This window comes from Gopherus flavomarginatus, chromosome 1 (assembly GCF_025201925.1).
Source record: "Gopherus flavomarginatus isolate rGopFla2 chromosome 1, rGopFla2.mat.asm, whole genome shotgun sequence".
Lineage (NCBI taxonomy): Eukaryota > Metazoa > Chordata > Testudines > Testudinidae > Gopherus > Gopherus flavomarginatus.
Window position 1 is genome coordinate 273,921,507 of NC_066617.1, and position 27,053 is coordinate 273,948,559.

Consider the following 27,053-nt stretch of genomic DNA (forward strand, 5'->3'; position numbering starts at 1 on the left):
AGAAACGAACTAATAGCTCTAAGCCACAAAAACAGCAAGTTAAAGAATACTTTTAAGAAACAATATGTATTATTACAGAATCAAAGGGATTGTGAATAAATTATTGAGGACAAGATAGATATAAAATTATTAAATAAGATTGAATAACAAGCAAGGTGAGTATAAAATACTGTTCTCTAAATTATCTAAAGTAAGGTTTTGTAAATTAATTTTCTACTAGCTGCATTTTCACATGCATTTAGGTCAAGATTTTCAGAAGTAACTAGTGATTTTAAGTGCTTCACCTTTTGATTGCCAAGCCTGAGCCACCTTAAAGGAACCCAAATTGCAGAAAGTGCTCAGCAACCACCCCTGTTAATCAGGCCCCTTTAAGATGTCTCATGTTGGGCAGCCAGAGTCACTGCTCACCTTTGAAAATCTTGAATTTTGTCTGTAATCCAAATTGATTCCTTTGCACTGTATTGTTACATAGTAATTTTACAGGTTTGCTGATAGTTGTATGGCACTTTTAAAAATTAGTATTTTCAGTGGAGAAAATGTGAAAGTTAAATTGAATCCCCTTTTAAATAAATAAGGTTTACAAATGACAATAATGACAAGTCTATTTTAAAATAAAACATGAAAAATCAGAGAGGACTGAATTGTTCCTTGAGGCATGGTCCTTTGTTAGGGATGGTACACAGCTATGCTATTATATTCCTTTCTGGGGTGTTATATGTTTGAGTGCCCTATCAGCATTGTTGGCCAATGCAGAATGGAAATAGGTGCCATAGTCCCCTCCCACTTGGTCATAGGGAAGGTCAGAGGTATCCAGTAATGTTTCTGCTGTGTCAAAGCCACAATCCAGGCAGTTCTATATGTCTGGGAGGTGAGGAGAGCTTTGCTTCTCTTAACTCCTTTGTGTGGCCATGTAGGACCTGGGCATAATCTAGCCCTTAATCTTTTACTTGTCTGCCAGGGTCTGGTTTGAGGATGTTTGTATTTTTCCTCCAAGAGTTGCTGGTCTCGGTATCAGAGGGGTAGCCGTGTTAGTCTGGATCTGTAAAAAGCAACAATGAGTCCTGTAGCACCTTAAAGACTAAGAGATGTATTGGAGCATAAGCTTTTATGAGTGAATACCCACTTTGTCAGACTCAGGTCTCGATGATATCCAGTGCAAGAATAAAGAATACAGCTTACCTTTCCTACTTTGTATGTGTGATGCCATCAGCCCTCAAAGGAAAAAAAAATCCTGCATTCAGGTCTAGGGGATTTTAAGACATAATTCAGACCATATTTTTGTAATTACTAAAATATTTAAATTCACCTTTTCTCTTCCGAAAGGTTAAGAAAGAGGTACTACCTGACACCTTACTGGAGAATGTTTTAATGTTCAGGGAGCTCCGAAGGAGATGAGAAAAATCACTAGCTTGGCATATTTTCAATTAGAAGACATGACACAGAGTTTGGCCTTGTCCTCAAATATTACTTTTAGAGAACTTAATTATCACAAAATAATTTTCCTTTCCCAGAAGTGCATACTGTACTCTCCATATTCATGCATGTATCTTTACAATATATAGTATGAAAAAGTATTGTCAATCAAGGGCGAGTGACTGCTTTAAGGTTATTTAAGTGGTGGATTCTAAGCAGATCTGTGTTTCTGTAAATAAGTTCCAGATTTTGTTAAAAGAAAGGCAGCATTGAGCAGACGAAATACCACTACACAAAGAAAATATCATACACATGTCTATTGTTATAAAAAATGCATGGTTAAGTTTTGTCTTTTTGTCTCGTCCTGCGTATTGATACTTTGCATTTTTAAAATATCCCTTTTGAATGTAATTTTCCTATCATATTACAGAAATAGAAAAAAATGAACACAAAATAGGCAGAAGTAAGCAACATTTAATAAATGCTTTGAAGACTAATCCTTCATTAACTAAAGAATTACGAACGGTTTTGGAGCAGACCCTGGTGGAGAAGTTGGAATCCTTGGGAATTAAAGCAGTAAGGTTATTTTAAATGATTATTTTTCATTAAGTGGTGAGAAGGTCCTTTGGTCCACCCTTTTTTCACTTTCCCCTTCACTTCCCTACCACAACCCACAATGACCATTATGTCCTAATATCACTCCTGAGAGGAAGAACACACCTTGTCAGCCGGAGGTGGTTGCTAGAGACCAGTGTGAAATGTTCCCTCATCCTCAATATCATGTATTTTATCTTTAATGCCCACTGATTTAAGGTGGTAGTTTCCTTAGTTCCTATAGGGAAGTTATAGTGGGTGTTTTTATGCTGTTCTAATATGTGCCCCCCACAATAATGCTTATGGCAGGGTGCACTCACCTCTTGTAAGTGCCTCTTTTTTGCCGGGTATGATCCTGCACTCTCTGCTCTCCCTGGCACCCCCTGTGAGCTGTTGCCCTCATTAGACGGGTCTTTAGTGGCTCAGGGCTCTGGCTAAGACAACATTGTTGAAATGGATGAATCCCTTCCGAGTCAACAAAGGTCCAACAAAGACTATTGCCATGACCTTGTTGGTCTGCAGCCCTGTCTCTGGATTTAGTTCTCAGCCCTTTCTGGGCTAGCTTTAAGTCTGTCCCTGCCCTGTTCAAAACAGTGCCCCCAGGGCTTTCTCCCTGGAGACTCTTTGCCTTCAGCAGTACTGTGGTGTCCCAGCTCTCCAGACAGGTTACTCCTTAAGTCCCCTTCAGGGGTAACAAAGTTCAACAAGTAGTTGGCTCTTTTCAGGGTCTTCAGCTCCATCCCTGGGCCTGTTTAAATTCCCAGCCCACTTCTTGGGTTTTTATTGCAGTGTCTTATCTCCTCCTTGGGGATTAGGCCACTTCTCCAGTGACCAGTGGGGGGGACCTGGGCCCGCCCACTACTCCAAGTCCCAATTAAGGGACTCTATAGAAAGCAGCCATGTGCTGCTTCCTCTGCTTGGTTGCTGCTGCTATTCTCTGGGCCACTTTCCACTCTGTCCCATCACCTTCTGGTCTGTTTCCTGTTTAAGCAAGGTATCTCCCAGGTAGAGTTACCACCTTTGAAATTAAAAAAAAAAACAGCAAAGCCCTCCCCACCCCACCCCCCAAGGCAAACCTGCCACAGTCCCATCCCCAAACCACAAGGCAACTCCGGCAACTCCCCCCCCTTAACAGCCATTTATAGTCTCTAGAGAGAAAACACATTTAGATAAGATTGATAACATCCCCAGTCTCCTCACTCTCACGTGACTCAAGCCCTCTCTCACATATACGCATGGTGCGCTTGCATGTTGATGGGACACAACTGCTGTATTTTCAACAGTTTGGATCTGTTATCGCTTAAACTGTGAAAGTGGGAACACTGCAGCATCTTTAGCTGGACAGAGAAACGTTTAACATTAGATATCCCAGTGTATTATGATAATAAATAATGCAAATCTTTAGACCCACATAAAAAAACCTGTCAGATTAAATTATTTTTCTGGCAACTGGCAAATCCATAAAACAACACGGCTAGGTCAGTGAAATACTGGCCAGGTCGTAACTCTACTCACAGGCCTCCTTGCCTGAAGAGCAAGTATCAGTCTCTGTCCCCTTTTAGTCAGGGTTCTCTGTCCCAGGCCTCTGTGCCTGGAGAGCTTCACAGTCCTAGCCATGCATGAGCAAGGTTTCTCCCCAGTGGCTATTTGTGGAGTTTCATAGCCTTCTAGTCCTTCTTTGCCGTTCTAGACTTCTGCTACCAGCCAGCAATTGTCCTGCTCAGGCTCAGCAGCTCCTATTATCTGAGCCTGCTGTGCTCTGATTGGCTGCTTCCCTGCAGCCTTTGCAGGTGGGCCTGGAGGACCCACCTTCATTGCTCCTTTCTTGGAGCAGGTGTGGTAGGACTGCAGGGCCTCCAGCAGGGGGCCTCAAAGGTCCTAGTACACCTGGTCACAATGCTTTTTATCTTTTTCCCCTGCGATAAAGAAAAATCAGAACCAATATGTATGTATTGGTAGTTGAATGTGTGTATTTCAGAGCTAACTTCTCTCCACTTGTCTGAACTTCACTAATATTACTATAATACTCGTAAATAACATATTTATTATCACATGGTTAAATGATATGGGGTTCTTAAATAAAACCTTAGATCTAGTACTTGCCATTATGCAAGTGCTCCTTGACTACAATTCAGGCAGCCACATCCAAGGCAGTGTGACTGCTTGGATTTGAGATTCCTTCAAGGATCAGTCTGAAGCTGTCTTGGTGCAGTTGTGCCTAGGGTGACCAGATGCCTTCATTATTCTTGGGACTGTCCTGATATTACGGGGTTTGTCTTATATAGGATCCTATTACCCCTCTCCCATAGGACCCTATTACACACACACGTGCACGTCCTGATTTTTCATACTTGCTACCTGGTCACCCTAGTTGTGCCTCACATTTGAGGGTCTCCCCTTTCTTCAAAGTTGTATCTTATGAATTGAAGATTTCACATATGGCTTAGTCTTGCTCCTCTCTGTCCGTTGGGCTGCTTTGAGAATGAGCCATTACTTTACACCCACTTTGTTCTCCTTGTGTTCCTCTGTCACTGAATGCTTTAGCAGAAAGTCTAAGGACCACACAGCTGTCCTCAAGTACAAAGTCTTTCTCTTATCTTGGGATCTCAGTTTCATTTTTGTCTCTGTCTGGGAAAGAGGATTGGATTTAAAATTTGTGTGGGTGGGAGGAGTTTCAAAAATTTTAAGCAAGATGTTTTATTTCTGACTTTCTTTTGGCTGCTGACATTGTTTAGTTGATTGCTCTGGCAGCCATTATAATCCTCAATGTAAACTGCAGACAACTAACGTCTCTCTCTTCGCCTGCATGCCTCTGCCATCCTGGGATTTTTCAGGGTCCCCAGCATTTTGATGTGTATCCTCACCTCATTTTTTTTTAACCTGCCCTTGTTGATCCCCACCAAGAATGAGTTCATCTGATTCCTAGAGTAGGTTCCCCTTTGTTGCTTCCCCTGCTTATCTCAGCCAGCTCACACTTAATTACTAGATAGCGACTTATCTCTAGCACCCCTGAGGGAGGACAGGTTCTCAGTGTCCCACAATCTTCTAGCACTCTGGCCTTGCCTACACACACAAATTGTACCACTTTAACTATACCAGTATAGTTAGAAATGTGCTTATACCAGTATTGCTTGCTCTGGAACAGAAAAGGGAAAAAGTTATACTAGTATAAGGCATCTTTATTCCACTATAACTCCTTGCACTAGTAACTATCAGTGTTTTTTAAAAAAAGTCACACCCTATCATAGTTATATCAATACTAAAACTGTGTAACCCAGGCCTCATCCTCACTGGCCAAAGAACTAAGCTGAGTAGAGCCCCTCCTTGTCCTGCTGCACGCTGTCACAAAGAGGCATAGTCTGAGCTCTGAAGACATCCCCCCCCTCCAAGGCTTTGAGGTTACTGTAGTACAGTGAAGAAGAAACTCTTGAGTCTTCTGCCTCCTTCCAGCACCAATGATTAGCCAAGCATTGATTGGGGCCAAGCTAAAGTCCTCACTGAGCACTGGATTCTTCATCTTGGGAAGTGTGACACTTGTGGTGGCCTTTTAAGAGAAACTAAACTGAATGGTCCTTGAAATCCTACAACAATCTTAAAGTCAGCCTAGTTTTATTCCCTACTCGTTTCTCTCCCAAGTCAGCTCCTCTCCCTCCCTTCTCCATTACTCTATCCTTTCCATAACCCAGACTCTCAACCTCAGCAATATATTCAGTTTCTCTTTCCACTCCTGCTGCCTTCCCTTGTATCCAGGTTGGTTCCAAATCATGCTGCTTCGTCCTGTGTAGTATCTCAGAAATCTGTCCTTTGTACTCTACCCATTCCACTGTAAGTACCTTGGTTATCTCTAAGCCAAACTAACACAACCTCCTCCTACCAGTCCCACATCTCATGTCATCCCTCCTCCAACCAATCTTATCAACATTCTGCTGCTGAAATAATGAACCTCTCCCTTCACAGAGGGTCCCCTTCTTTCTTTTAATCCCTTTGCTGACTTCCTTGCTCATTCAGAATCAATTTAGTGATTCCAGGGATGGATCCCCAGCTGGTATTAGTCATCATAGCTCCATTGACTTCAGTGGAACTACAACAGTTTACTCAGTGAAGGATCTGGCCCTCTTGGCCAGTTGAACTCTTGTGATTTTATGGCAACTCTCGTGATATTTGGAGTGTCTGTCAAAGCTGCAGCTGCTGGAATCAAGAAATTGTGTGATGAGCTCATTAAAAAAAGAGTTTCTAGCCCTAATGATTGCTGAAGAGTGCTTGAAAAAGTGAAATGAGTGCCCCCCAAAAGTTCGGAAACTAGAAGGCAAAGAAAAAGAATTCAAAATGTATTATTTTGAAAAAATCATGATAGTGAGGTCCGACTCATGGTTTTTAATTCTTTGAGTTGGCAGTACTCTATAAAAGGCTCTGTGTCGTTTTGCCTCCACCTGTGTTCTTTATTCTCATTACCTCCCTTCTTCCTAGTACCTCTTTTTATCCCCTTCTCACTTTTGTCTTTCACTTTCTTTTGTGGGGGAACTTACCTTTGGCATTCCCTCAGTCTACTGATGTGCTAAATGATCTTCCTCTTTTCTTTCAAATCCTCCTTAAAATGCACTTCTACAAAACCCATTCAACAGTGTTTTCTAAACAGGATCTGAATCTCTTACAGTTTGAGCAATCACCGAGTGCATTTTATGCTTGTAAATTCCACTGTCTGTGTATGAATTGGATCGTGGACTGTATCATATATGTTCATACAGTGCCAAGTACACTGTTGGTATTCAGTGAATAAGTAGTTGTAGGAATATACACATGTAGGGACAGAACCTTTCTAAGGTTCATTAGGTTTTAGACTGGAGAATCAAGAACTGTTTTTGACTTCCATCTCCGTACAATATATGAGACCTGTTGTATCACAGCAATTGTCAAATGTTGTTTTCTGGAAGGTTTCTGTCTCTTCCACGTAGGAGATATGAGATAACCCAGAATTCACATATGCATTAGCATTCTGTTCTGAATGACAACAGAATATGCCCTAGTAATGCATTGTTTATAAAACAGCTGTGAAGCCATTACAAAAAATATTTTACAATATATATATATTTAGAAAAGTATTGTTTTCTATTTGTTATGTAAAAAGTAATCAGAAGCTGACAAATAGGCATTGAGGATGGCATCATTGGTGGAGCAAGAGTGTAGAAGGTGATATGGTAAAAGGTGAAGGAAAAAAGGAGACAGAAAATTATAAAGCGCCTTGAAGGCGTGAAGACAAAAGGTTTAAACTAGATGCAGTCAAAAAAGTTAAGCCAATGGTTTATAAAATGTAAATGTTTTATGTTAATTATACTGTCCATCAAACAGTAACTTGTATTATTTCTTCAGGGTGTTCGTGGTATCCCGAGTGACTACTTAAACAAAGTCTTAGTTTCTGTCGAATCTGCCAGAGAAGAGAAAGAGAAACAAGTGCCTGACATTCAACTAATTCGAGAGCATCTTGAACGCCAGGTCAGCTTCAGAATTGAGGAGAGATCTTCATCGGCTTGTAATAGGCTTGTTTCCAGATCTCGTCTTGCTTCAGAAGGTTGGACAAATTTCAGAATTATTTTATTTTACTGGTACCAGGTTTTTTTAAATAATTCTGTTTGTGTACATTCGTCCTTGAAGTAAAAGTTTTGTGTGTACATTTATTTATGGTTGTGTTTATAATCTTTTACCTAAATAGCTATGTTTTAGCTGTCAGTTACACTACACCACTTAAAAAGCGCTCTACTTTTATTTGATTATGGAAGCGATGTCTCTCTCTAATAATGGAGAAAATCAATGGCTGCTTTGAACAGCATTCAAAGTTATTTTTTTTATAGCCACAAGTTCACTTAAGACTTCTGATGAGCAACAACATCTACATTTCTTTTTAATATTCAGATTGATAACATAACTTCTTTTCTAGATAAACAGAAGATGGTTCATATGGCAACTTCCTCATCAACAGTGCAGCCAAAACCAGCAAAGCGGACTTCTACAGCTGTATGCCCAGTTGGACAAAAAGTGACTTCTGCTGAGAATACATCTACACCAAGGTAAGAGACAGCACTTTCCTAGCACTTATGCCATAAATAACTCATTTGTGTTCTGCTAATAGTGTTATAGGTTTATTCTTCTTTCATGAACAAGAGAGTTGATGTAAACATTTCTGACTAGTTTTTAATGGGGATTAGCCACAAAATTACTATTTTTGTATACAAAGGAATAGATTTTTCACTGTATATGTAGTTGGCAGTCGAGTCCAGAAATAATTTGTTTTGTTTGTTATAGACCCAGGAAGCATGTTTTTCGAGAGGGAGTTTCCAGAAAAACATCTAGTATTGGGTAAGTTTTGCTCATTTCTGGTCTTGAACAAATTGTTTTCTAGTGAACTGCCTTTGACTGAACATTGAAATTGCTAATACAAAAACATTGAAATTGCTAATACAAAAAAAATTAAACTAAAATCAGAAGGTCTGTATTAATCATATGTTTTTTTCTTAAAATTTAATACTTATTGAGTCCATTGTTATAATCCCTAACAGAAGTCATGCTCTGATTTGAGCATGAGTATTCTTAATAATTGAGCAGGCAGAGCATAGAGTACCATGAGGTGATGTCACTTTTTTTGTCTGTCCCATATTATGTTTTTGCCTTAATTTAGACCTTAATTTTTTAAGACTTCGTTGCTAATATTTTTGTTCCATTTTGTCAATATTTTTCTAGCATGTACATAATTGAACACAGTATTCTAGGTGCTTTTCATGTCATGCATATTGCACCTGTACTCTGTAAATTGCTCAAGCTACCCATTTGTCTCTGGATAACATTCACGATATTAAGCTTGATTTGTAAAGTCCTAAATAGATTGGGTACTCATTATCTCAAAATTCACTTTTTCTGTGGGTGCCTGCTGACCAATTGAGATAAACTACGAAACTGCTGCTAACTGTCCCAAGGTTTTTTAACTGGGAGGAGCCAGGAGCAGAATTTTCTTAGTGGAACATCTTCGACTCTGAACTTTGTTTTCCCTGTTGATCCATGAAAGCATACATTTGTTGATCTTGCAAGATTGACTATATGCTCTGGCTTTTGTTTTTGTGAGGATGTTTACATTTGAGGTTATAAGTACATTCATTTTGGAATGATTTTGGGTTGTCAGTTTGTTATTTAATAACATCACATTTTTTAAATAGTTGTATATGCACTCCAGGTTACTGTAGGTGATTTTTTTCAAACAGAAAAATGCATAAACGTATTGGAAAAAACACAAGAAGTTCAAAGTTGTGCACATGTGTGTAATACTGAAACCCATTAAATCCTCATCTGATATGCTTTTTTGTTTTAGCACTCCACCGTTCAGCTCAGAAGAGGAAGTGGATGATGATGATATTATGCACTCATATATATCACCAGAATTATTGCAGCTAAAAGCATCCAGCAACAGCATGAATAATTGTGGGATGGTTACAGGCAAAAGTGATATGGACTGGACTGAAGAAAGTGAAATGGAGGAGATTGAAACACCTTCCAAGCCTTCAAAAGGTTTTTTCATTATTTTTGTGTATATAAGTAATAATTTAAGGTAACATATAAATGATTTAAAAATACCTAATAGGTGATAAAATCAATGAGTTACAAAATACTCTAAAGCTAGAATATACACTATCATGTATATTTCTCTCTCTGCAAGTTCATAATATATTGTTCTTTTACTCTTATTAATATTACTGTAGTACTCAGAGGCCCCAGTTGAGATCAGACCCCAGTTGTGCTGTGCACTCTGTGAACACAGATGAGAAGGCTAAGGCGTGACTTGATTACTGTTGATAGGTACATGTGGAACAAATATAATAATGGGCTCTGTGGTCTAGCAGAAAAAGGCACAACACAATCCAATAGCTGGAAGTTGAAGTGACAAAAATGAATTTTTTCTGCTTTGCTCCTGTTAGCCGTACTAACTCTGAAGGGCTATCGGTGAGGGGGCTGGTGTGTGTTACTTCTTTTGTGTCATCAACACAATTGTTTACTAAATTCCAATTAAAGAAGCAATCATTTAATTACAGGACCAATCATTTACACCTATGCTATCCCATAAAAAACAATAAGATCACAGCAGTATCACTGAGCATAATTTGGCTTGCAGAATTTTTGTTGTTGCTTCCATGAAGGAACGAACCCCACTTGACTTAGATGTCCTGGACTAAATTTGCATGCCAGCAGGTGAAAAGTAAATTCATATTTTTAATATCTTTCATTCATTAATCTAAGACTTGGTAAATGACATAGAAGGGGAGATATTTTTAAAATACCCTACTTTTAAACTGACCGTATCCCTGTAATTTTTTTAATGATTGTTTAGGTGCACTTATCCAAAAACTGACTGAACAAGTTGAAAATACTCTTTCTAGCCATGGAAATAAGAATAAGCCAGCTGGAGGAATTAATGTCACACAGGCATTTATTAAAAAAGAAGATGCACAAGAACTGAAGGTATTACATTATTTGTTAATTACATTTATCTAAACCAACACATGCTTCAGTTATTGTTGTTGTTTTTGCTACTGTTTGTTTTCCATGTTAGGAAAAGTAAGATTAATCTGATGCAGTAAAAATGTCATCCCCAATGCACTTGCAGAGTTTTACCTAAGTTGGGTCTCTTTCTTTACTTGTTTTTCCACATAGTCACATTTGTTTTTAGAAATGAGGGCTCAGAAAGACCTGTTTGATTAGGTCATAGGCTAAAGTATTTTGGTTTCTAGAACTTTGTCGGGTACAGAAGTGTCAAACTCAGTCCCTGAAGAGTACCGAATTCCTTTTCTAATTATTATTTCTATGTTCTATCAGTGTGCTGTGTCTGCAGTTTGTCCAAGCTCCAGATCATTATTAGTGCTGCTCTTTGCCCTTCAAGCTTTCATCAATTCCAAGTCTTCCCAGTCGTGCTTTGTAGTGGAATGAAAGCTCTGAGACACAATGGTCTTTATCCGAACAACTATTCTGTGAGATCCCAAGTTACTCTAAGGAAAAAATCAGCAGTAAATATTGGAACGTCACTTATTTCAAGCTTGGGATTTGTGATCAACTTGGAGAAGACACCAAGACAATAGTTCTGGCAGCTCAAATCACAGTGTTTTCTAAGCTTTGACAAGGGAGATTTACCCGCTCTACTCCCCCAGTGGCTGCACTTGTGGGGAGTTCTCTGGGGCAGTTGCTTCCTGGCAGAGGGCTGGTTCTTCTTCCTCTCTTCCCCTTCAAGAGAGGAGAGTCTGGCTGGAACAGGGGTCAGCCTCTCAGACAGCCCTTGGATAGGGCTTTACAGACTCCGTTTCTGAAAGTCTATTGCCCCTTTGCAGGGTTTACCTCCTACCCCTCTTCCTGGGGCGTGTTGCTTTGCTCTCAGCTGAGACAGCTCTGGAAGTGGCGTGTTCCTTGGCTGTCTCCTGCTTGACTGGCCTGTCTGTTCCTATCACTCTCTGTGTGGAGCAGCCTACTTTGTGGTCACTGCCCTTTCCTATGGCACGCTTCCCCTTTTAAGCCCCTCCTCCTTCTCCAGGAGGAACAAGCTGTGCAGCTGGGCTTCATTAGTGCAGCACAGGCCCAGAGGAGCTCATTAGCCTCCTCCTGGCCAGTGGGTGGGCATGTCCCTTCTCAGAGATACATATGCAGGGGATCATGTTATTTATCATTAAACTGATGCCATGGAGCTTAGTAACACTTCCTTCTTCTTCGAGTGATTGCTCACATCCATTCCAGTTAGGTGTGCGTGCCGCGCGTGCACGTTCGTCGGAAACTTTTTTTACCCTAGCAACTCCAGTGGGCCGGCAGGTCGCCCCCTGGAGTGGCGCCGCCATGGCGCTCGATATATACCCTTGCCGGCCCACCCGCTCCTCAGTTCCTTCTTACCGCCGTGTCGGTCGTTGGAACTGTGGAGCGCGGCATAGCTGTCCTCCACGTCCCTAGCTCTCCTTGTTAACTATCGTTATTGTTACAGTTGTTAGTTAGATCGTTAAGTGTAGTTAGTTAAGTAATTAGGTGTAAATAGTATTGTAGATAGCTGTTCGCCGGGGGCTGTAGCCCTTCCCGGCACCCGGCACCGGGCTCATGCCTGGTTCGCCGGGCTTTAAGCAGTGTGCGGCCTGTAAGAAGCCTATGCCTACCAGCGACCCCCACGACGCGTGTCTGAAGGGCCTGGGGGAATCGCACAGGTCGGACAAGTGCCGCATCTGCAAGGCTTTTAAGCCCAGGACAAAGAAGGAGAGAGACCAAAGACTCAGGACTCTCCTCATGGAGGCGGCACTGGACCCGGCAGCTTCACAGGCCGTGATCTTAGCGCCGGCACCGGATCGCACCGGCACCGGGAAGACTCCCCGGCACCGACCTTCCCCGGCACCGGGTGCAGAGGCGAGACCGTCAGCGTCTGCTACTCCAGCCAGGCAGACCCGATTGGAGCGCCCGGCATCGACATCGGCCGCTGCACCACCGGCACCGTCGACTCCGGGCCCGTCGGGTCCGTCGAGTCCGGTGCCGCCAAGCTCCCCCATAAGATCTGGGGTTGAGCTATTGGTCCCATCCACGCCGGAGACCTTCGCTTCGGCACGGGACCTTATCGCCCTAACTGAGTCTACTCAGCTGCCACCCCCGGTACCTCCGGTGCGGGTCGCATCTAGAGGCAAGCCCATGATGTCGGCACCGTCTCGGGACTCGCGCTCGCGATCCAGGTCCCGACGCCACGGTCGATCAAGATCCCACCGCCGCTCGCAGTCCCGGCACCGCTCCCCTCGGCGGTACCGGTCGCACTCGCGGCACCGATCGACCTCCAGACAGTCGCGGTCTGACTCCAGCCGCCGATACCGGCACCGTGACTCCAGGAGCCAGTCCCGCCGTCACTCACCGCGCCGGTCGACCTCCCGGCACCGAGCTGGTGGCAGGTCCCGGTCCCGGTCGACCTCCCGGCACCACGTCGGTGGCAGGTCCCAGTCCCGATCCCGGCACCGAAGCAGCGGCCGGTACCGTTCCAGATCCCAGCACCGAGATAGAACCCGGTCCCGATCCCGGCACCGCTATGACTCCCGGTACCGTTCCCCGGCACCGAGAAGATCTTCGGTGCCGACCCGTGCAGACCCTTACCAGCCGGGGTCGGCTCCGCCATGGCCTTCTAGGCAGCCATCGGTGTCTTCTCAGACAGACAGCGTGTATGCGCTGGGCACCGACAGGCAGGCGGCATTATTTCAAGATCCTCCGCAACAGGACCAAGGTCCGCAGCAGTGGGGGTTTTGGACCCCCTGGGCATACCATCAAGCCCAGGGCCCCCAACAGCTTCCTGCTAGGCCTGCGACGGCGGAGCACAGGGTGCCGGAAGCTTCGTTGTCTCGCCCCCCTCCCTCCCCGGATGGAGAGGAAGGATCCAAGCAGCAAGACTCTGCTCTGGCTCCTGAGACAGAGGCGAGGGCCGAGGGAGACCCCCCATTGGACACTTTCTTGCCGGGGGTTTCCTCATCCTCCTCCCCTGATGAAGCAGTGGCTGGCACCTCCTCCAGTAGCCCTCCCCCGCTGGATCTCAGGGCGCACCAAGACCTCCTTAGGCGAGTAGCTCAGAATCTGAGCCTGCAAGCCGAGGAGGTCTCTGAGATCGAGGACCCTATCGTCACCATCCTCTCGTCTGATGCTCCCACCAGGGTCGCCCTACCCTTCATTAGGACGATCCAGGCCAACGCCAATACAATCTGGCAGTCACCGGCCTCTATCCCCCCTACAGCGAGGGGCGTCGAGAGGAAGTACATGGCCCCCTCCAAGGGCTACGAGTACCTCCACGTCCACCCGACACCGTGTTCCCTGGTGGTGCAGTCGGTGAACGAGAGGGAGCGTCATGGGCAGGAAGCTCCAGCCCCCAAATCCAAGGAGGCCAGACGTATGGACCTCCTTGGCCGCAAGGTCTACTCAGCTGGGGCCCTTCAGCTCAGGGTTTCAAACCAACAAGCCCTGCTCAGCAGATATGCGTTTAACTCGTGGGTGGCAGCGGACAAATTCAAAGAGCTGCTGCCACAAGAGGCCCGCCAAGAATTTGCGGCCATTCTGGACGAGGGCAAGAAGGTTGCACGAACCTCGTTGCAAGCTTCTTTAGACGCTGCAGACTCGGCTGCCCGCACCCTCGCCTCGGGGGTAACGATGCGCCGTATCTCCTGGCTGCAGGTCTCTGGCCTTCCACCGGAGCTCCAATATACCATCCAGGACCTCCCGTTCGAAGGCCAGGGCCTGTTTTCGGAAAAGACAGACCCCAGACTTAAGAGTCTCAAAGACAATCGGGTCATTATGCGCTCCCTCGGGATGCACACGCCGGGAACGCAGCGCAGACCCTTCCGGCCACAGCAGCAGCAGCAGCGCAGGCCATACCCCCAGTTCCGCCAACGGCAGGACCTCAATAGGCGCCGTGGCAGGAATGGAAGGCGTAGGCATTCGGGGAACCAAGGGGGGCAGAATCAAAGCTCCTCTAAGCCCCCGCCTGGTCCCAAGCCTTCGTTTTGAAGGTGCGCCCGAGGGCGCAGTAACAGTTTCCCCTACGGATCCTTCCCCCCCGTTTTCCAACCGCCTTTCGTTTTTCCTTCCGGCGTGGACCCAAATAACATCGGACCGCTGGGTCTTGCGCACGGTGCAGACGGGATACCGCCTGCAGTTTATATCGTTTCCTCCTTCCCGCCCCCCTTCCTCGTCCCTCTTCAGGGACCCCTCTCACGAGCAATTCCTTCGACAGGAGGTACAGACGCTCCTCAACAAAGGAGCTATAGAGGCGGTTCCGGAAAACGAGAAAGGCAAGGGGTTTTATTCCCGCTACTTTCTGATCCCCAAGGCCAAGGGAGGCCTCAGGCCTATCCTCGACCTGCGAGAGCTCAACAAATACCTAGTGAAGATGAAGTTCCGCATGGTATCCCTGGGGACCATTATCCCATCCCTGAATCCGGGAGACTGGTACGCCGCCCTCGACATGCAGGACGCTTATTTTCACATCGCCATTTGGCCACACCACAGACGTTTCCTCCGATTCGTGGTGGGCCCCCTCCACTACCAATTTGCAGTCCTCCCATTTGGCCTTTCTACGGCCCCGAGGGTATTTACAAAATGCATGGCAGTCGTTGTGGCACATCTTCGGCGCAGTCGTATCCACGTGTTCCCTTACCTAGACGATTGGTTAATTCGGGGCACGTCGGAACTACAGGTTTGCAGCCACGTCCGCGTGATCACCGGCCTGTTTGCTACCTTGGGCCTCATGATCAACATAGACAAGTCCACCCTGCTCCCCACGCAGAGGGTGGAGTTCATCGGGGCCGTCCTGGATTCCACCGTGGCCAGGGCTCTTCTGCCGTTACCGAGGTTCCAGGCATTGTCGGCGATCGTTCAGCGATTGCGGGCAGCCCCCTTGACTTCAGTACGGACATGTCTAACCCTGTTAGGCCACATGGCAGCATGCACATTTGTGACCGGTTACGCTCGGCTCCGCATGAGGCCCCTCCAGTTGTGGCTTATCGCACATTACCGGCCAGCAAGGCAACCGCTAGACATGCTGATCACAATCCCCCAGGGGGTGTTAGATTCTCTCGGCTGGTGGCTAGACCAGTCCGTAGTGTGTGCGGGGCTCCCTTTCCACCCACCTCAGCCTTCGGTGTCCCTAACGACGGACGCCTCAGATCTCGGCTGGGGGGCCCACCTGGGAACCCTGAGGACACAGAGCCTGTGGTCCCCGCAGGAGGTGGAGCTACACATCAACATGCGGGAGTTGAGAGCGGTCCGCCTTGCTTGTCAAACGTTCTGTCACCAGCTTCGAGGTCGTTGTGTCGCGGTGTTTACCGACAACACGACGACCATGTACTATATCAACAAGCAGGGCGGCACCAGATCCTCTCCCCTATGTCACGAGGCGATGCAACTCTGGGACTTTTGTGTAGCCCACTCCATTCACCTCACGGCTTCCTTCCTCCCCGGAGTACGGAACACGCTGGCAGATCGCCTGAGCAGATCCTTCCTATCACACGAGTGGTCCCTTCGCCCGGACGTCGCCCTCTCAATCTTCCAGAGGTGGGGTTATCCCCGTGTGGACCTCTTCGCGTCCGGGGGGAACAAGAAGTGCCAGGCGTTCTGCTCCTTTCAGGGCAGGGAGCCCGGGTCTATAGCGGATGCCTTCCTTATTCCGTGGACGACCCACTTGTACTACGCGTTTCCCCCGTTCCCGCTGGTCCACAGGGTCCTTCTGAAGGTGCGCAGGGACAGGGCTCGCGTGATCATGGTAGCCCTGGCGTGGCCCAGGCAACATTGGTACCCCATGCTGCTGGACCTGGCCATAGCCGACCCAGTTCCCCTGCCCCTTCACCCGGACCTGATCACCCAGGAACACGGGACTCTCTGTCACCCGGACCTGCAGTCGCTGCACCTAGCGGCGTGGTTCCTGCGTGGCTGACCGGTTCTGAACTGCGCTGCTCCACCCCGGTAAGGGAGGTTCTTTTGGGCAGCAGGAAGCCTTCCACTAGAGCGACATACTCGGCCAAGTGGAAGCGTTTCTCCTGTTGGTGCGTGGAGAAAGGTCTCCGCCCTATGGAAGTTTCGGTGGCCAATATCTTAGACTATGTTTGGTCCCTCAAACAACAGGGTCTGGCGATATCGTCGTTGCGGGTCCACCTGGCAGCTATCTCCACCTTTCACCCCGGTGGGGATGGCCGCTCCGTTTTTTCTCACCCGACGGTGTCTAGATTCCTGAAGGGGCTGGAACATTTATACCCTAACGTCCGACTCCCTGCTCCAACCTGGGATCTTAACCTGGTGTTGTCTCGGCTCATGGGGCCCCCCTTTGAGCCGTTAGCTACTTGCTCCCTACTCTATCTCTCTTGGAAGACTGCCTTTCTAGTAGCTATCACCTCAGCTAGGCGGGTGTCGGAACTCCGGGCTCTTGTGGTAGACCCCCCGTATACAGTCTTCCACAAAGATAAGGTGCAGCTGAGGCCACACCCTGCCTTTCTCCCCAAGGTGGTCTCGACCTTCCACATCAACCAAGAGATATTCCTCCCGGTTTTTTTCCCAAAACCTCACTCTTCAGGCAGGGAGCAACAGCTCCACTCGCTTGATGTCCGTAGGGCTCTCGCGTTCTATGTGGAGAGGACCAAACCGTTCCGCAAATCCCCCCAACTTTTCGTGGCAGTAGCGGACCGCATGAAGGGGCTTCCTATCTCCTCGCAGAGGTTATCCTCATGGGTAACGTCCTGTATCAGGACCTGCTATGAGCTGGCCCACGTTCCTACGGGCCGTGTGACTGCGCATTCTACCAGGGCGCAGGCGTCGTCGCTGGCTTTCCTCGCCCGTGTGCCCATCCAGGAAATCTGTCGGGCAGCGACCTGGTCATCGGTCCACACCTTTGCTTCCCATTACGCCCTGGTCCAGCAGTCAAGAGAGGATGCAGCCTTCGGATCTGCAGTGCTCCATGCCGCGACTTCTCACTCCGACCCCACCGCCTAGGTATGGCTTGGGATTCACCTAACTGGAATGGATGTGAGCAATCACTCGAAGAAGAAAAGACGGTTACTCACCTTTGTAACTGTTGTTCTTCGAGATGTGTTGCTCACATCCATTCCACACCCGCCCTCCTTCCCCACTGTCGGAGTAGCCGGCAAGAAGGAACTGAGGAGCGGGTGGGCCGGCAAGGGTATATATCGAGCGCCATGGCGTCGCCACTCCAGGGGGCGACCTGCCAGCCCACTGGAGTTGCTAGGGTAAAAAAAGTTTCCGATGAACGTGCACGCGCAGCGCGCACACCTAACTGGAATGGATGTGAGCAACACATCTCGAAGAACAACAGTTACAAAGGTGAGTAACCGTCTTTTCTTAGCTCAATGGAGTCTGAAAGGAGAAAGTTTAAGATCCAACATTTTCTTTGGACACTGTATCACTCCTCCCTGAAATGAATGGGAATTCCATTTCCTGTAGTGGTTACTGTTAATGAAATCTCGTTTCACATGTTTTCCTTCTGGCTTTAATTACTGTTATTGTGTAACAGCAGTACAATCAGAATCAACTTAAGAGACCTTGACCAAGAAGGGCAAGCAGTACCATGTCATTGCCCAGAAGCTCTTAAAGGTCCTTCACCTTAAGGGATCATATATGCACTCTTTCTGTCTTGATGTGAGCAGACAACATGGCACATATTGTTTATATCAACAAGCTCCAGGGAGCTGAAGGGTCATCAGAATTCAGGCTATGCGCAGAATCCCATTTCCAAGCTTTGTGGGTATCACACTTAGTGGGGAAGCAACTAGGAGAGTGATCATTAAAAAATATTATTTTATCAGATATGCCAAGATGAAGAGCAATACTCAGTAGCAGGAGTTTTGCAATAGATTCAGAGATGGCAGCCTGGGCATTGAAAGCATTTTCCATCCAGAGTCTTTGGATTTCCTTCCCATTCACTCACCTTGCTAAGCCAAAGACCACTTCAATTCAGGCCTTCTTGTCACAGTTCCTAAGGTAATTGCACCTCTGACTCCTTTATGACCTACTTGCAGATACCCACGCTTCCCCCAAGTCATTAATTGCTTCTGTTTCCTGAAAGAATTTAACCCCTTCACACCCAGTTGCTAACAATACAAAGGGAAAGGCGAAACTGAGTAACACCTTTTCATAAAAATAAATCAGAAGTTTCCTAGTCCTCCAAACTGCAATCCTGCCTACAGCTTCTTCATAGTGCCCCACAAAAACTCATCCTGAAAATCTGGTTCTTGAAAGGGCCTCTGTATCTCATCTGAGCTTAACGGCCAGGGTAGTCCAAATCCTTTTCACTTATTGAAAGTCAGTAATGTGAAAGTAAGTTCTTCTTTGAGTGCTTGCACATGTCCATTCCAGTGTAGGTGTGTGTGCACCCCGAGGACAGTTGCCAGAATTTTTTCCATTTGTGGTATCCGTTGGGTCAACTGTAGCGCCCCCTGACATCGTGCATTCATAGTGTCAGTAAACAGGGCCCTGCTGACCCCACTCCCCTTCAGTTCCTTCTTGCTACCTGTGACAGTTTTGGAATCCTCATTGCCTAGGTAATCCTCCTCTTAGTGGTTTTCCTCTCAGTTTTTAGTGTAAATAGTTGTTGTTGTTTTTAGCAGTTAGTGTAGTTTTAGTACTTTCTAGATAGTTTGAACTCCTCTGCTCTTAGATTGCAGGGTTGTCCACCTTCCCAATCTGAGTCATGCCTTGGTCATGGAGTTCAAGCCTTGCGCTATGTGCGGTAAGTCAATGCCTTTGAGTGACCTGCAGTCGAGCTGACTCAAGTGCTAAGGGGAAGCTCATAAGAAAGACGGCTCCCAAATTTGCAGGGAGTTTAAGCCCCAGATTCAGAATGACCAAGCTTCTCGACTGAAGGTCCTCCTCATGAAGATGGCCCTAAAACCATCCTTGGAGCTGCACTCGGACTCGTCACCGAGTACCTCGGCCTCAGTGCAGAGTATTCCTCCATCAATCCGGGTCTCCTGGCACCGATCATCTTCCTCGGTGCCCAAGAAGAAACACCACAAGCACCAGGAGAAGAGCAGATTTCTGGTGCCAAAGGACTAGGGAGGGAGTGGCCCCATGGGGGGCCACTCTTCATCCCTGGAGCCTCACTGTCAGGTACCCATACCCAAAGCACTGCAGTACTCTGTGACGCTTACTATGGGTCAGCGCACCAGCCAGTTTATGTGCCATTGACTCCTGAAGCCTTCACTGCGACAAGGGACCTTCTAACCCTCACCAGAGAGTCAGGACCCAACATCTCTGATGCCCAGAGTTGTAAAGGACTCTCCACCAGCTCTGCACCTGGTACCGTGACAGCTTTCCTAGGGAACACCCTCACTGACAGCTGCATGATCTCCTCAGCAATCCTCTCTGGCACCGAGTGGCACGGAACCACCTTGGTCTCTGCAGTGCAGTTCATAATCATTGGACTTAGAAGACGGATTGTAATCCCCCCATAGACACAGCCAACCCAGCTGCTCCCCAGGCCGTTCTTACCCCACCTTGGCACTGAGTTCTTCAGTACCACTGGGCACCTGGACATCATATCCATGGGATCCGCCTACCAGGCAGTGGCTCTTCTGGAACCTGTGAGGAGGAACATGGGATTTAGGTGCAGGCTCCCTTACCAATATTTCTCAGCAGGCCCAATGCAGTCGGCCCCCAGACACCTCGAATCATCCAACCACTGATTTTGATGAGACGCTCAAGGTTGAAATCACAGTCCCCTATGTTTTGGATCCAGCTTGGCCCTCTGTTCTCCATCTGCCTTTCCTGTTTCCTGGATGCCTCAAACAGGGGGGTAAGCTGGATCCAAAACATTGGGGATTGCGATGTCACCAGTTGAGACCACACCCATCATTCATTCCAAAAGTGGTCTCACAATTCCACTGCAATCAAGCTAATTTTGTGCCAATGTTCTATCCTAAGCCATGTACAAATAGAGAAGAACAGCATCTCCATTCATTGGATGTTTGGCATGCCGTGTCTTTTTACATACAAAGAACCAAACTGTTCTGCAGATCCACTCAGCTATTCATAGCGATAGCGGAAAGAATGAAAGATCTCCCCATTTCTGCTCAGAGACTCTGGTCGTGAATGACCTCTGTGACAAAGTTCCTCCTCTACCTTGGTGGCTCCTGCGCTTATTGGCAGATTTGCTCACCTCAGTGATCTTCCCCACAGTCTGGGTCAACTTCTCCTGTGTCTGATCAGGAGTTGGGAGGTTTGGGGGGAACCCGGGCCTGCCCTCTACTCTGAGTTCCAGCCCAGGGCCCTGAGGATTGCAGCGATCTATAGTGCCTCCTGTAACAGCTGCATGACAGCTACAACTCCCTGGGCTACTTCCCCATGGCCTCCTCCAAACACCTTCTTTATCCTCACCACAGGACCTTCCTCCTGGTGTCTGATAACGCTTGTACTCCATAGTCCTCCAGCTGCACACCCTCTCACTCTCAGCTCCTTGTGCCTCTTGCTCCCAGCTCCTCACATGCACCTCCTCTCCTCTGGCTCCCCCTGGCCTGACTGGAGTGAGCTCCTTTTTAAACCCAGGTGCCTTGATTAGCCTGCCTTGATTGGCTGCAGGTGTTCTAATCAGCCTGTCTGCCTTAATTGGTTCTAGCAGGTTCCTGATTACTCTAGTGCAGCCCCTGCTCTGGTCACTCAGGGAACAGAAAACTTCTCATCCAGAGACCAATATATTTGCCCTCTACTGGACTCTTGTACCCCACTGGTTTGGGTCTGTCACACCTCATGTATCAGACCATGTTACAAGCTTGCGAATATTCTGCCTCCAGCTAACCTAATGGCACATTCTACAAGGTCTCAAGCCTCCTCTGTCGCTTTTTTGGCACAAATTTCAATTCAGGACATCTGCAGGGTGGCAACTTGGTTGTCGGTTCATATGTTCAAGACACACTACGCCATTACGCAACAGGCCAGAGATTATACTGACTTTGGTCGAGCTGTGTTACAGTCGGCATGTCCTTAATCTCCGAACCCACCTCCAGTGCAGCTGCTTGTGAGTCACCTACATTGGAATGGACATGTGCAAGCACTCAAAGAAGAAATAACAGCTACTGACGTTTCTGTAACTGTTCTTCGAGATGTGTTGCACATGGCCTTTCCAAAACCCTCCCTCCATCCCCTCTCTTAGAGACAGTTGTCAAGAAGAAACTAAAGAGGAGCAGGTTGGCAGGGCCCTTTATACCAATGCTATGATTGCATGACACCACAAGGCACTAGAGCTGACCCAACAGATACTACTAAGGAAAAAATGCCGGCAACTGTGCTCTGAGTGTGTACACACCTACATTGGAGTGGACATGTGCAACACATCTCAAAGAACAACAGTTAGAGAAAGGTTAGTAACCATTTTTTCTACCATTCCTGGAGGATGTTCTCCAAATGGTGCTTCTCAATAGTGTATGAGGTTAGGTCTTTCTGACATCTCAGATCCTAAAATTAATTGGATGGATAGGGCGGAAAATGAAGTGGCTTAGAGTATCCCTGAAGGGCAGACTTCAGCATTCTGAGCCATTCAGGAAAAAATTGAGTTTCAGTCTGTAGGTTCCTATTCCTTTATTGTGTATATTCTTCATGATGATAGGGAAATGGATAGTCTGGACCAAGAAGAGGATTTTCTCCTAGTATTTAAAATTGATACTGAGGCAACTTGACCTCCTCATTCCAAACCCTTATGCTTAGTTCCCTTATTATGAGTGAGCATCAAGATGGTCTTTTATTCAATTGTCTCTGCCTGTAGATTAGAGGATTTGCAGTCTGTCATCTATTCCCCTTCACTACCATCTGTCTGGATGAGATAATGTTGAAGAAAGTGCCCAATGTTATTTCCAAAGTGTGTTTCCAATTTAATAGGGCTAGTCCTGCAAGGGCCCAATATATCAGAGCATAAAATTGTCACAATCAGGGTATTGAAAAGCTAGTTTAGGGTATAGTTAAAGGTTTTTAAATCCTTGTACAGAGCCCTATATCATTCGACATAGTCCTAGGGGAGTTTGGCTTTAGAAGCAAAGGGATGTAGAAAAATAATCCCTGTAACTAATATTTAAAACAGTCTAAAGTTTGCCCTTCTCCAGTCCAATGGAACCTTATCCATCTTCCAGGTGTTCTCAAAGATAATCACTAATGGTTCCGAGATTGCTTCAGCTAGTTCCTTAATTTCTTAAATTCCTTAAATTCATACCCTACAATGAATTTAATCAGGCCCTGCTGACTGAATACAGCTAACTTAAATAAGGAAGTGTTATTTACTCCTTCTCGTAACACAAGAACTAGGGGTCATGAAATGAATTTAATAGGTAGCAGGTTTAAAACAAACAAAAGGAATTATTTCTTCACACAGCACACAGTTAACCTGTGGAACTCTTTGCCAGAGGATGTTGTGAAGGCCAGACTATAACATGGTTCAAAAAAGAACTAGATAAATTCATGGAGAATGGTCCATCAATGGCTATCAGCCAGGATGAGCAGGGATGGTGTCTCTAGCCTCTGTTTTCCAGAAGCTGGGAATGAGTGACAGGGAATGGATCACTTGATGATTACCTGTTCCATTCATTATCTCTTGGGCACCTGGTAATGGACAGTAGATAGGATACTGGGCTAGATGGACATTTGGTCTGACCCAGTATAGCCGTTCTTATATTCTTAAGTTAACTTTTATCTAAATATTCTTTAACCTGTTCTTTCCCTGTTTTGATTTTGTTCATGTTCCCACTTTTCATAGGATTTCTTTTTGATTTTCAAGTCACTGAAGAGCTCCTCATGGAGACATATTGGCCCCTTACTACTCTTCCTATTTTTCCTAATTTCCTAGTTTGCAGGTGTGCCTTTAATATTGTCTCCTTGAGAAACTGCCAGCTCTCCTGAATTCCTTTTTCCCTTCAATTTTCTTCCTGTGGGACCTTACCAACTAGTTTTCTGAGTTTGTTAAAATCTGCTTTTTTGAAGTCATTCTCCTTATTCTGCAGCTCTCACTGTTTTTTTCCTTTCCTTACAGTCATTAAATCTATCATATCATGATCACTTTCACCCAAATTGCTTTCCACCTTCAGATTTGCAACCAATTCCTCCTTATTGGTCAAGCCCAGCATTCTAATTTAAAAAAGCTAACTCCTACCTGCTAGGAAGCAAGGAAGAGATTGATATTCTGTGTGTTTTTAATTCTTAGAGAGGGAAGAAACAACAAAGATAGGCACCACGCCAATATTTAGATATAGAGAACTCCTGTGACTATTTAACACAGTTATGTTTAATCCTTCCCTCCTCCTCTTTTTCTCAACACTCTCTTCCCCCTTACTTCCCTTTAAATAAAGGAATTTAAATGTTAAAAAGCCCTTAACACATTGTTAAGGTTGCATAATTGAAAAACAAGTCAAGAAAAGCAAATAAGTTTCTGCAGCAATCTAAACTCTGCCAAGTTGCATGTATAGCATACGTGTTCATTTGTTTTTCTTATAAGTAATATAATCTAATATTTAAATTAACATGCTATTTATTAATAATGAAGTATTTATATTGTGGTAGTGCCTAGGAATCCCAGTCAAGATTCAGGGACCCATTATGTTAGGCCAGGTATATAATAAAATACACTTGATGTGCATTATTGTCAAGCTAACATTGTAGTGTGATCTTTGCATTAGATCCTCAGCTGGTGTATATCAGTCTGTCTTGGTACAATGGAACTGTGCTGATGTCCATTGGTTTAGCATTTGGCCCTTTAACTTTTGCAGTTCTTTTCACTTTTTATTATTTTTAATTGTGCAACTCTAACAGTGAATTAACATAACTTTCTGCATTCAGCATATTCATAGGTTAAAAGTGTGTGTGCGTGTATGTGTGTGTGTGTGTAGGTTTAAAAAGAAATGAAACATAAAAGTAAAGTGCTATGACACAGGACTGTACAGCCCTTGATGCATGTGCCTCATGGGACTTTTTAGAAGGTTTTCAGTTCCACACATTTCCAGTTCCCCCTTCCTAATCTGCTCCTAAATCTTCATAAGTAGATTTATGAACAATTCTATCTTTAGAAGAACTCCAGAAAATGAAAAAAAACAACCCTTAACAGAAAAAAACCCTCATGTTTTTTTCTTTTCTTATTAGTTCACAGAAGTTGATGATGATGACTGGGATATATCATCTGTAGAAGAAGAAAATTGTTTATTAGCAAAAGATGAGAGAGGGCAGAAGGGAACTGCAGTTCAAAAGAATAATGAATCAAATACTGCATCAATGGTACATGCCTGGGGTGTTCCTAAGGCAAACATGCCTAAGGAGGAAGGTAATATATTCAAACATTTACAGTATTTGAGGGGAAAATAGGATTTAAGCACCTGCCATCATTAAAGAAAAACTTAACTGTAGTATAAAAATGTTTTAATCACAATATCTAATTACAATGGAAACTAAATAACTTTTTAAAAAGTTATTTTGTCATCAGTATATAAAAAGGATGCAAAATTTATTCTAAGATTCCAAGACTCTGAGCACCTTCAAGCTTCTGCCATTTTTTCTTTTAAATAACCTGTCTGAAAAAAAATGTCTCCTTCCCCTCCCAAACGTGGAATTCCCCCCCCTAAATTACCTGGTTTGAGAATAATATTAAATCTTTGACCTCTGGCCATTAAAGATTTATATCTTCTGACTCAGGCTGAAAAGGGAGCTTTATACCACTGGAAAGGAGAGATTCTTATCTTTCCTGTGGGGGATACAAACAAATGTTTCTAGATAGTTCCAAGATACTGTCATTTCTATGTGTAGAAGAGATACGTAGATCATTTTCAGAAAGGCCTGCAGTATTAGCACTGACAGCTAGTATCATGGTCCCTACTGTAATGAGGGAAGCAGTCTTCATATATAGCTATTTATAATTTTCCTCCTGTGGGTGAAATCCTGGCCCCGTTGAAGTCAATAGAAGTTTTGTAATTGATTTCAGTGGGGCCTTATTTCACCCTGTCAGTTGGAAGGAAAATAATGCTGAATTATGATTGATTGTAATCTAGTTTTATCATCTAATTCATTTTTTTTATGTATTTCGTTAACAGGATTTCATGATGCTGATACAACAAGCACATTAAAAAGCAGCTTAGTCACTGTAACTGATTGGAGTGACTCTTCAGATATATAACTGTTCAATTCAAAATGGCAGACATTTCTGTTAGATCATAATACAGAGTTAAAGACCCTGTCTAAAAGATTCTGACTCCTATTCATTTTTTTCAATTGTACATTAATAACAAGGAAGATTGTTTACAAAATGCTTGTGTCTTTTAACCTTGAACAGTTGACAAGGAGATTTACATACATGTAATTAGCCCCTCAGTATTTAGAAACTTGGGGTGAAATCCTGGCCAAATTGAAGTCAATGGCAAAACTCCCACGAACTTCACTGGGGCCAGGATTTCTCCCTATTGTTTCTTTGTAAGACTGAAACCAGTTTCTAAAATAGCCCAGAAGCATTAATTAATAAACCGTTTCCTGCAGAACGTTAATTATCAGTATTTTTAAAGCCTTTTTTAAAAAACGTATATTTTTTTATTTTATCCTGAATTTTGTATATAAATGTGAACATTTTAAATAAGCTTTTTCTTTGTATTAAAATGTTAACATTTCCCAGCATGATTTAAAGTAAGTGTCAGAGGCTGAAAAATGGTATAGTTTACAGATTTGTTGGTGTATGCCTTGAAACTTAATACTGGGAAAGTGTTTCTTCTTTACTTATTAGAATATGTTTTAATGTGTATTCATCTAAAACTTCAAATTATAAAAATATAGCTAGACAGCTTGAATGGGAACAAGAAAGGTACAGATGCGGTATTGAACATGTATTTGTATTTTTTTTGTTTTTATATTCAGTAAACTTTTGCTCTTGCAGTTGCATTAATTTCCCAAGATAGCTGCCTTCATAAAAAAAGACTTAGCTGCTTTTGAATTTAAGTAATAATAAAACACTAAATTTAAAAAAGCTTGAATGATTAGTCCTGTATTTTAGATGTGTCCTTTTTTTATGTAATTAATGTAATACAAGCTACTCCTTTTCTATTATGTTGAGTTTTTAAAAACTAGGATTGTTGAGGATATATTTTATATATTTATCCTCTTTCCCCCAAAAATTGGTTCACCAAAACTCTGAGGGTCTTCAATTTTTGTTGGTGGTGATTACCTTTGAGAATCAATACATCTGAATAAGTCAGTGGTCCCCAAACTGGGAAGCGCCACCTAAAGAGACACGGGGGAACGTTCAAGGGGGCAGGGCAGAGCCCGGGCCAGCTCCCACGGAGGGCAGGGAGGGAGCATCACTCAGCCCCTCCCTGCCCCCAGCCGCTCCCTTAGCTGCGACTCAGCTTCTGGCTCCAGACCCGTTCCCAGCCTTGGTCTCCTATCCCCCATTTCCCCATTCCCACTGGTCACAGACCAGCTCCCAGGAGGTGGCACAGACAGGGGCAAGGGGGCACGATATGAAAAGTTTGGGGACCACTGCACTAAGTAGTGAGTGATTTATCCTACACCTG

The 27,053-nt window shown here is 45.0% G+C and overlaps 1 protein-coding gene across 5 annotated transcripts in view; it reads left to right on the top strand.

Annotated features, from left to right (window-relative positions):
• Nucleotides 1–26,483, top strand: part of DZIP1 (DAZ interacting zinc finger protein 1) — an 81,387-nt gene extending 54,904 nt beyond the window's left edge. For 4 of the 5 annotated variants that reach the window (XM_050948299.1, XM_050948323.1, XM_050948314.1 and 1 more), the window contains 8 exons: nt 1,844–1,989; nt 7,375–7,573; nt 7,940–8,069; nt 8,305–8,358; nt 9,362–9,558; nt 10,376–10,506; nt 24,646–24,823; nt 25,587–26,483. In XM_050948299.1, the coding sequence (XP_050804256.1) occupies nt 1,844–1,989; nt 7,375–7,573; nt 7,940–8,069; nt 8,305–8,358; nt 9,362–9,558; nt 10,376–10,506; nt 24,646–24,823; nt 25,587–25,669 (1,118 nt within the window). In that variant the 3' untranslated portion in view covers nt 25,670–26,483. The remainder of the gene's footprint in view (nt 1–1,843; nt 1,990–7,374; nt 7,574–7,939; nt 8,070–8,304; nt 8,359–9,361; nt 9,559–10,375; nt 10,507–24,645; nt 24,824–25,586) is intronic. The other variant, XM_050948306.1, reaches the window with a different exon arrangement.
• The last annotated feature ends 570 nt before the right edge of the window (nt 26,484–27,053 follow it).